The sequence below is a fragment of the Mirounga angustirostris genome, unplaced genomic scaffold (assembly GCF_029215605.1).
Source record: "Mirounga angustirostris isolate CCGP_5_RB_7025 unplaced genomic scaffold, mMirAng1.0.hap1 SCAF_3, whole genome shotgun sequence".
Taxonomy (NCBI): Eukaryota; Metazoa; Chordata; class Mammalia; order Carnivora; family Phocidae; genus Mirounga; species Mirounga angustirostris.
This window is the reverse complement of record NW_026991711.1, coordinates 2,717,910-2,728,902: the sequence shown is the minus strand read 5'-3', so window position 1 is coordinate 2,728,902 and position 10,993 is coordinate 2,717,910. Positions and strand designations below refer to the sequence as shown.

At 49.7% G+C, this 10,993-nt stretch overlaps 1 protein-coding gene across 3 annotated transcripts in view; it reads left to right on the top strand.

Annotated features, from left to right (window-relative positions):
* Positions 1-10,993, top strand: part of COL4A2 (collagen type IV alpha 2 chain) — a 166,389-nt gene that overhangs the window by 100,014 nt on the left and 55,382 nt on the right. For all 3 annotated transcript variants that reach the window (XM_045869703.3, XM_045869702.3, XM_064585905.1), the window contains 3 exons: positions 6,305-6,439; positions 6,525-6,569; positions 9,442-9,558. In XM_045869703.3, coding sequence (XP_045725659.1) covers positions 6,305-6,439; positions 6,525-6,569; positions 9,442-9,558 — 297 coding nt within the window. The remainder of the gene's footprint in view (positions 1-6,304; positions 6,440-6,524; positions 6,570-9,441; positions 9,559-10,993) is intronic.

Sequence of the window (10,993 nt, the reverse complement as noted above, 5' to 3'; positions counted from 1 at the left end):
GACTCCGGACAAGGCCTTCATTTGTGTGGGTTTGTTTTTTGTTGTTGTTGTTTTCATTTCCCTTGCAGAAAAAGCTTTGGACTTAGTGTTTTTTAACAAGGCATTTTGAAAGTGTCCGCTCTTCTTTCTTTCCAAAACATTATCTATCTTGTAAATTCACTTACAGGGATGTACCAGAAGGACTTGGCCGTGTGAAAAATGTGCCTATGAACGTCAGGCCTTATCTTCTGAAACTCTGCTTTTCTCCTTTTCTGTTTGTCCCTTTGTTTTTAGGATATTTTATCACCATAGCTTTTCCATGCAATTCAGTGAATACTGACAAATGAGTACAGCTATGTAGTAACCACCAGAATCGCGATATGAACCGAGTCCATTCCCTCCCTCCATCCCCACCCCTGGCCACCACTGCTCTGTTTCCCGTCCCTGGTTTTGCCTTCTCTTGAATGTCGCATAAATCAGATGACAGCATAGCGTCCTATCAACCAGACGGGCGGGATGTGCTTCCCTCTCTTAGCAGAACGCCTCTGGATCCGTCTTCACCGCTGTGCTCATGAGGCTAAGCGGTGGCCCGCTGTGTGAACGTACCAGTTGGTCCACTCATCAGCCAGTGGACATTCAGGTTGTTTCTGGGGTTTAGCTAAAATAAATCGAGCCACTATGAACGTTTACCTACAGGTCTTACGGTAAGCGTACGTTTATAAGAAACCGCCATGCTTTTCCAGAGAAGCTGCCCCATTCTGCATCCGCACCAGCGGGTTCCTCCACATGCCCTGCAGGACCCGCGTGGCGGTCTGCCTCTGTGATCCGGGGCCACAGTTGTCCTTACCGTGGACCTACCTGGTGGCTAGCGGAGCAGACCTGCTTCTGTGCGCTTGGTTTCCACCTGCTCACCTTCTCTGAGCAAGCCCCTGTTCAGATCTCACTTGGGTTGTCTCTTATTCTTGGTTTCTGGGTGTCCTGTCTGTATTCTGGACAAAAATCATTTATCAGAAATACGTCCCCCAGTCTGCGGCCTGCTCCTTATTTCTTGACAGTATCTTTACGATCAAACCTTTCAGTGTTTTCAACGTTTTTCTTATATGGTTCATGATCTTTGTGTCACATCCAGAAATGTTTGCCTAACCCAAAGTCACAAATACTCTTCCCTGTGTTTTCCTCTAGAAAGATTAGAGTTTTAGCGCTTATGTTCAGGCCTACAACCCCTGTTGACCACACGTTTGTACGTGGAGCAAGGTCAGGGTCAGGGTCTGTTTCCTTACACGCCGATGTGTCCCCTTTGCCCAGATCTGCTGCTACGATCTGTACCAGATGGTTCTGGAGAGCAGGAGTCCCAAGGCCCGTACAATCCCTCCTCAGATAGGTGGGATCCTTAATCTGGAATAGTACCACGGGCGGGGCTGACGTTCTCTTATATCAAGTAAGAAACTCTAGACAAAAGGTGGCAGGTTTAGCATGAGCTCCGTCCACTTCCCGTGGATTAGGCAGCTGCCCCTTGTTCGCTGGCTGTTGCTGTGTAGGCACCGTGCAAACACCTCCATGTTACCGTTAGCTTGGAACACGGTGTTCCTTCATCCTGCCACGGTCGTCACAAAAACTGCTCACAAATGGTAATGATTATCCCTAAGAAGCATGGTTCATTCTAACTGGTGTTTTGGATCCCGAAAAAGCAGTCCTTCCCAGCTTCTGGGCCGTTTTACGTATTTTCGAATGAGCTGGGGCTTGGGCTGGAATCCCCAGAGGGTCATGGAGAAGGGCAGCGTCGGGAGGGCCGGGAAGGCCTGGGACGCACTGCCAACAGCTGAGGAAGGGAGGGGCTGCCCAGGGGACTGGAGAGGATATGGGGTGTCTGCGGGGGCCCGCTGCCCATAAAAGGCAAGACAGGAAAAGCAGACTTCAGAAAGAGAAGGGATTTCCTACTATTCACGTGTTGGCCAGTAAGTCATGAAGAGCTTGTTCTACCAGGAAAATACTGTACATAAATTAAAAATCCTGATGTTCAGCGAAGCGGGCTTTGTCCTTGGAAACATTCCTCTTTATCCGTCCCTGACAGAGGAAGCTCTTTTTACCCTCCTCCCCACTGTGTCCTGTAAGGCTGATAAGCTACGGATAGAAACAGGCACCCCTTGGAGTTGCGTGAATGGGAGACGACCCTTGCCAGGCCCGGATGGTCATCAGCCCCGCTCCTGTATGTCAGGATCTGAAGGTCCGGAGTCATTCCACGTGTGCCCATAGCTGGGGATAGTCTACCTTTTCTCGGAAGTGAACACTCCACGTGCAGGAAGGCTCAGTAAGCGTCTCAGGGCTTGAAGTGCCTTCTGTCCACAGCCGTGGTATTTAAGCAATGTGGATTCAAGTCTGGACTCATTCCCTCCGCCTTTGCAGACTTCGGCTTCCAAGGCTGACCCCGGATCCCACACACACTCCCGTACTGGTTTCAAGGAGGGAGAGGTGAGGAGCAGCCGTCCATCCTCCCAGGGATCAAAGTTTATTCGGGTCTGTTGCAGACAGGACCCAGAAAATTGAATTAGAAATAGCCCTTAACACACATAAATATTACATTTTCCTCTGCCTGGTGCAGGAAGAGGAACATTTCTTCTAAGATCCAACTTCATGCTTGAGATTTTTATTAAAAGATACCAGTCCTTCTATACGAATGTCAGGAAAGGAAGGAGGGTGGTATCAGGCAGTGATCCTCACACTTTACTGCACAAAGTAACCTCCTGGGGGTCGTGTTCACTGCAGCTCAGGAGGGTCTGGGCCGAGCCTGAGACTCTGCATTTCTCGCAGGCTCCCAAGTGGTGCTGATGCAGCTTGGGGATCGCCCGCTCCCATTACTCCCAGCGGTGTGTGATGGCAGATGGAAGGCTTGGGGATCGCCCACTCCCAGACCTGTGTGACACTTGGCTCTTTGTGCAGGACCTTCCTGAGCCCCTGTTGTCTCCTCTCAGGTGGGGGTCATGGCCAGTATGCATGTGGCATGGGGGTAACATGAGATAAGCATTTTTTTAAGACCTGTAACAGTGCTTCACCCCAGAAGATACATAATTAAATGGTGCTTATCTTTGTCCTGTTTCCCAGCAAGTAACACATGGATATGAATCAGACTGGTGGGCGGGGGTCACGGTACATGGTCTCTCCTTTCCACGGTGTCTGCTGGCTTTTGACAAACATTTTGTGGAAATACTTGTATCAAGTAGATTGCAAGAATCTTAGGAGCTTTAGAGATTTGTGCAGTTATTCAAACTAGAGTCCTACACTTCCTGGGGTAATTTTTGTTTTTAACTTCACTTCCAACAGAAGGAAGGGAAGAACTGGAAATAGGTTTTCTGACTGTGACTTTCCCACTCAGGATGGAAGTTGATGGTCATTTTAGCAGAAAGGAAGGTCCTTTTCGTTCCTTGGTCATTCCAGCCGCTCTTTACAAACACACTAGGTGCCCGGGCGGGCAGGATATCCTCGGGGAACTCTCAGACCTGATGACTGAAACATGCATAGCAAGGTCCTTGACCTTGACGTCAATGCCCCTTTAGCCACAGCCGCACAGGGTGTGTCCTATGGGCAAGAGCGAGTGTCCAGTCCCCGGGGACAAAGGTCGAATTCAGACCCTTCCTGGCCCTTCCCCAGGGCGGAAGCTGGGTGGAATTTGTGAAATGTTCCATCTGTGAGAAGCTCAAGATAATCTCTTCAGAATGACACCATCTTCACACCCCCTGCGATGCCTATAATTCTGGAAAATGGAAAAAAGCAAGTGCCAGCAAGGACGTGGCACAATTTGGAACCTTCACACATTGCTGCTGGGAATGCACACGGCACGACCACTGTGGAAACCAGCAAGGCGGGGCCTCCAAAAGTGAAACGGGATTGCCAGAAGGTGCAGCGATTCCCTTCCTAAGTTTATACCCTGAGGAGCTGAGAACAGGTGCTCCAGAAATAACCATGTGTGCGTACCCACCGCAGTACTGTCCACGGCAGCCCTCAGGTGCAAACACCCTCAATGTCCGTCAACGGACCAATGGACAAACTGTGGTCGTCCGTCCACTGAATGAAAGCGAATGCAGCACTGGGAGGTGCTCCCACACGGAAGAACCTCAGAAAAGTTGTGTTAAGTGGAAGAAGCCAGGCACCAAGGGCCACATACCGTGACTCCGTGTACTGGAAGTACCCAGAGTGGATAGAGCCCATCAACACCGAGGGCAGATGCCAGTCTGCCTGGGGACCAGGGGCTGGGGGGTTAGGGGGGGTAGGGGCGGTGGGGAGTGACAGCTTGGTGGGTACGGGGTTGCCTTTTGGGGCGATGGTGATGTTTTAGAACCAGACAGAGCTGGTGGATAGAGAGCATTGTGAATGTGCTGGGAGCCCTTTAAAATGGCTAGTCTTATGGGAACTTCACAGTGACAGCATGCTCCAGAAAAGGAAAGACTGGTTTTATTCCCAAAGCCAGACTTCCCATCCGAGAAACAAAGGCTAAAGAGAAGTTCCCTGACAATGGCAGGAAAGTGAGTACATGATGTCGCTATCACTTTTCCCAGCAAAGGGAATCGAGGAGAAGGTGAACGAGTGCACAAGGAAAATGTGGGTTTTCATCTCGAAGACGCATGCATTCTGCTTTGGTTGACAGCAGATGCCCCCTCCTAGTTGTCTGCGTACGATAATCCCCCCAGACGGAGATGAAGTTTGCAGACAGTAACAAGGACGGTACTAAGGAGCAACACTTTATCCCCCAAAGGGTGCTCATGTAAACACTGACAAGCTACAAGCCTCACCGTGATTAGGGGCATTTGAAGGCTTAGGGGTGGACTGCATCATCACAAGACGGTGATAGTCTAACAGCTGCAAACAGAACTGAGCACAACTGGGGGAAATCCATAAAAATGGGAGTCAAAGCCTGTTTTGTCCCCAAACTTACAGCAAATGTAGCCAGCAGAGGCCCCTGAGCACTAGCCTAGGGTGAGCCTAGGATTCGTGTTTCCAAGGTTGGACTGCCCACCTTCCAGCACAACCCTCCTCAAGGAGGAGGGGACAAACAAGGGGCCACGGCCCCCTTCCCCCCATTCTTTGAAGATGTGAAATACCCCGGCTTCACCACTATGTATAGTACTTGTGCTCAGACTGACTCTTTGGTGATTTCTGCCTTGACTGGACCCTCTGGAACACATGGAGGGTAGAGCAGGAGAACCCGCCGACTCCAAAACTGACCTTGGCCCATAGGGAGCCCTACGGAGACTTCCCATAACTCCCCTTTGTTGGAGGAGGCGGGGATCCCAAGCTTTGGGGTAGATCACATCCTTCAACTCTACCTTAATCTCCATCCGTATCTTCCACCCCAGAGAAATTCCTCTCCACTTCCCCACGCCTGGGCCCCACATCCGAAAGGAGTGGGCAGTGTAGGAAGGGTACCGAAAATCAGAGGTGAGAGCCCCATGCCCCTCGGCCAGGTGAATAATAGTCCGTGGCATGGATGGACCCCGTTGTGTTTATCCCTCGTCCTCCAGCAAACGCTGTGCTTCCGCCCCTTGGCTCTTGTGGAAGACGCCGCGGTGAACACGGGTGTGCAAATACAGGTTCATGTCTCTGCCTCCAGCTCGGTTGAGTATTACCCCCGAAGTGGAACTGCTGGACCGTAGGGCCGTTCTCTGTTTCATTCCTAGAGGAACTGCTACGTGCTCCCCGTCGCTGCAGCATTCCACATTCCCAGCACAGGGCTGGGGGCTCCGACTTCTCCACATCCTTGCCTGCTCAGCATTTTGTCTTTTTTTGATAACAGCCGTCCGTGCCCAATGGCTGTGGGCATAGATCTTTATAGGCTCCAGGAACCTGTAATTCTGCTCTGTGTGTGTGAGTAGTGTGCGTGCAGACAGGGGAGAAGATCAAATCACTTGGACATCTGGGGATCATCGTGATACGTGGTGCAGGACACAGTTCTACACCGGTCGCATGCATTATAGTGAGATAGAGACAATCTTAGACATTTGCTTGCAGTTTTCTTTTTAACTGAAAATACTCCTTTAAAAAAGCCAAGTAAGTTGATTCCTTCATCCCAACCCAATACTAGCATTTTGCAATAACATCACTTATTCTGGGGTGATTTTTTCTCACATTTAACATGCCTTTTCTTTTTCAACTCTAGGTCTTGTCTTAGCCAGAAATCACTCTGTTGCAACTCTGGCAGGAGATGGAAGTTGACACAGAATGTTCTCGGAACGTTGTAGCTCTTTGAGAATGAAAAGCATGGTTTTAGAAGCAGCCCAGTGGAAAATGCACGTCTGGAGCGGCCAGTGGTGACCGAACTCTGTTGTTTCTGCAGGGCCAGCCCGGGCCAGTGGGCCCCCAGGGGTACACCGGGCCCCCAGGCCTGCAGGGATTCCCAGGACTACAGGGCCGCAAAGGTGACAAGGGCGAGCGGGGGTCACCCGGGATCACAGGACCGAAAGGAGACGTGGTACGGTGACTGCTGGGCCTCCCTCCACTTTGTGACGGGCGGTGGGCATCCCGACCTTCGGTAAGTTCGTCCGCCTTCTTTACAGGGAGCGAGAGGTGTTTCTGGATTCCCTGGTGCCGACGGAATTCCCGTAAGTGTCTTCTGCGGTTGGGATGTTAAAACATGGTACGCGTGCTAAGCAATAGGTTTAGGACTTACAGAAACGTCTCTGACCAGGCCTCCTGTTCTGTTTGCCCCACGAGCCTGGCAGACTGTACGTGCGTCCTTTTGCCCCGGAGCCCGGTCAAATATCGGACAGATTGCTTCCTTTGTAAACGTTCCTCTGGACTTGGCCTCAGCATCCAAGCTCCTTTGCCGAAGCCAGACATTGCTTTGTAATAAAAAGCTAGAGTGTTGCTCAGATATGCTCAATAAGAGCCGGCCTCGAAATTTCACTGGAACCTGCAGACAGAGCAGCGCAGCCGAGAACACGGATGTGATGAAGCCCTGCCAAACATTCGTGCAGCTTCCCAAATTCTCTGAAGTCAATCCACACAGAAACGAGAAGACAAGATAGGCTTCGTCCATGAGAAAATCTCCAAATGCAATAAAATGTGTTTTTCTAACCCAGTTGACTTTACTCCTTGTGGCATACAAAAATAAACAGAGCAGCCTGCCTCCCAGCCTCCTTCACAAGGACCCGCGAGGAGATTTCCCAGGGTCCACTTCCTGCAGATCCCGGCCGTGGAGATAGATGTGTTTATCACACACGCAGCCGTCGCTGCTGAAGTCTGAGGACATCTGCTTCAGGAACCGTATGCACATGTCTGGGCCCTTAGTCCGCGCACCGTGTCCCGCGTCACCATGTTAACATGCACAAACACACACATTCCCGAGGCCGCTGCCTTGTAGGAGAGCGAGGGAAGGAGGGCGTGAGAGCCGTCACAGAGAGGGAGAGTTTGTCCTTCGGAGCCTGAGCTACACATCCAGGAGAAGGAAGCTCCCGGAGCTAGAGAGAGGAAGCCCCCGCAGAGACGCGAGGCCTGGGTGGCGGTGACCCCGTGTCACCTGGATGGGGGCTCACGCTCACCAGTCACAACACACAGCTGTGACCAAGTAAGGAGGTCACTTTCCCATTAGTCAGAATCTTGAGAAATTGGCAGAGGTGAAGAATCTGTAGATTTCCAGGGGTAAACAAGGAGAGTATTTTCCTACCAACTGCCTCAAACCAAATCGCCCATTTTTAAACTGCTTCTTTGAGCTCTTAGGGCCACCCATCCGTTTTGTCTTCTGGAAGTTGAAATCTGAGTTTAAATGGAGTGATCTCATGGAAAAATATTGTAACTCATCTGAATCATATTTCAATTTGTTTTTCCACTTCATAATCATTTAATATGAGGAGCAAATAGTTCAGAAGTTAGAGAGGAAGTATCGTCACATGAGGGAGTGATCGCTCGAGTGAGCATGGATCCGACAGGTTTCTGCAGGATCTCCAGGCTGCTCAAGACGGCCTCGCTCACTAGCCGCAGGGCTCTGGAACAGCAAACGTGAGCTGAAGGGCCACCTGCCACCTCCGAGCAGCTCAGGAATGTGATGTCGAAGGACCGGGCTAATTTTAGCTGTTTAGACGTCGGACATAAAACATGATATGCAGTCAGATATTAGAGGTGTATCTAATTAGATGCTGAGCCAATAGAAGCGGTCAGCTCAATATAACTAAAATTTTTCTTTGAAGAACAGTCTCAAACTAACGTCAGTTGGCGCACAATTTCAAATGAGTTAGATCGATTCTAAGAGGGCAACAAGGACCAGCAGCAGACAGATAAATCAGGAGCAGAGTGAAGAACTCAGTTTAAGGAAAGCATCATAGAATACCACAGATCACGAGCAGGACACCTACTGAGCTTGTTTTCTCCAGGCGAATTTGAAGGATCAGCTTTCGTGCCCGCGATACACAGGGTGGTTGTGATGTCTCTTGTCCCCCAGGACGGCTGACTGGAAGTCTGCTATAGCTCTTCTTATCTGATGACGCTGGTCAAAGCAAGGGCTTTGGATATCTAAAGCAAAGAGATGTACACCCAAAGAAAAATTCACTTCTCTCGTCCTGTTTCTTAATATCATTCAGGGTCCTGGCCCTCGGTGTGGGATTTGTTCATTTATCTTGAAATGTCCCATATTTCTCAAAGTAAATCTAAAAGGCATCCAACATGGCCTCAAAAAAATCACTCTGGAATATACGTTTTGTCTGCTGTCAACAGAATCAAAATTTTAAAGAAACTAATAAGATAGCACATATCTGAGCATCTGCTGTGGGAAGAAACAGCACAATAAACTGTGGGTTACTAGCCCAGCCCCTGGATGTTGCAGGAACCGGACGAATGCAGGTGGGACGCCCACAGACTCAGCCTGACTGTCTCCAGTCATTCGAAAGACATTTGATCATATTGCCTTCCCTCCCCCACTCCCAACATCTCAGAACATCTGACTTGCTTTCTGTTCGAGTTTAAAACCGAAAAAGGAGTGTCCCCCCCAAGAAAGCAAATGAGAGGAAGTCAGTTCTTCTGCATAGGGCGCAGTCACATTAAATCCCTTCCAGGGTGCATGAATCTTCCCCGTGTAGGATGTGGCTCAGCCAGACTCACCCTCTACAGCTCAGTTGGGCATGACATACAGAGGCACCCGGTTGTCCTTGCAGGACCTGGCTGCTTCTAGAATGTTTTCTAGAATTTCGAAGTCGACCGTGACCTGCCCCTGCTGAGACAGACCTCTCACTAGACCAAAGACAATTTACTTCTTCACCAGAGCCCCTGGGAAACAGAACTTTGTCTGGAAGGCTTTCTCCTGCTTAGAACTGTGCCCATGTGCCCCTGTGTACTTAATCTTCCATTCCTTCATCTGCTCGTTCTGGGTTATCTTTTCCTGTGGGTTCATGCAGAGTGGGAAGATATGGAGCTGTCTTATCACACGGCTCATGAGAACCACGGTGTGTGTGCTGGAAGGCTCACTTGCTTTTCTCGTCCCAGGGACACCCCGGGCAAGGTGGGCCCAGAGGACCACCCGGCTATGACGGCTGCAACGGAACCAGAGGAGACGTGGGCCGGCAGGGACTCGTCGGCCCCGATGGGTTCCTTGGCCCTCCTGTGAGTACCGGCATGCGTGGGCCATCCAGCGGTTAGCTCCGGAAGCTAGCCGACTGGCCCTTGTCAGCAGAGGCCTGGAGGACGTCATGTGCCCCCCACCAGTCCACCCAGAAGTCCCTTTTAGAAACTGTCCCAGAGAGACTTTCTAAGGAGGGCGGGTTGTCTCCTGTGGACCCCACGGCCGAGGCGAGTGGGCGGGCATGCTCCACCTGCTTCTCGCACCCCCAGGAAGGTCGCTCCCCTGTCCTCAGTGGGCGGTCAGGATGAAGGAGATGTTCCTGCAGACATCTCGGTGTGATTTTCCTGGGTCCAAAGAACTTCGTTTTCCTTATTCATTCTGTAAACAAAATAGAAAATAATGGGCTTGGTTTATATGGTGCAGTCTTACTGGGGTCACCGCATTCTCCCCCAGGCCACACTTCTAGTGACAGTGAGTAACAGTAGTAGCAAAACTCAAATAAAAAGGCTTACAGCTTGACAGAGTGCCCTGTGAGTCACCATCTCGTTAGATTCTAAAATCCTCTGTGATGTGAGAAACATTCTCCAGCCCTGACAGGTAGAAGCGAGCTCTTTTTAATGGAAGACGTTCTCGTAGTCACCTATTTTGTAGACTGTGTTCAGGTCTTTGCAAAAAATCTTGAAATGGTTTCCAGGACTATATTGTGACCCTCATACCTTCAAAGTATTGCAAAGTCGGGGTTATATCAACATCTTACTTGGTAGGAGAACGTTTTTAAGGTTGGGGAAGAGCAATCACGCATTCTTCCCCGTGTTTCCTGCAAAGCTAGTGGATTTCTCGCCCCCACCTCGCAGGTCCTCCTTCCTTGGCTGTCTTTTTTGTGTGGTTCAACTTCTCAACAAGGACCATCACTTTCTAGTCTGCTCTAATATCATGAAACTTTCATTATTAATAAATATGTCCATTACTTTAAAATACTGATATTTTTAAAGGTTTTATTTACTTATTTGAGAGAGAGAGAGCGAGCACAAGCAGGGGAAGCAGCAGTAGAGGGAGAAGCAGGCTCCCCACTGAGCAGGGATCCCAGGACCCTGGGATCACGACCTGAGCCGAAGGCAGACGTTTAACTGCCTGAGCCACCCAGGCGTCCCTAAAATACTGATTTTATCAGCAGGCATCAAAAGACAATTATACACATACGTATGTGCCTACACACCACGTATATTTGTCACGATTCCAGTTTAAGAGAATAACCCAGTATCTCTCCCAAAAATGGTGCTTCAGGGCATGTGTTAATATTTTTAACACCTTAATGCCAAAGAAAAGACAAAAACATGATTACGCCGAAAAAATGATGTGTTGGTATCCTAAAGGATTAGTTTACTGAGCATTTGTTTGGGTTTTTGAAAATAACGTTAAGTCCTATAAAATATTTCCATTTTAACTTCGAAGGAAGATACTAATGGGTAAATATAA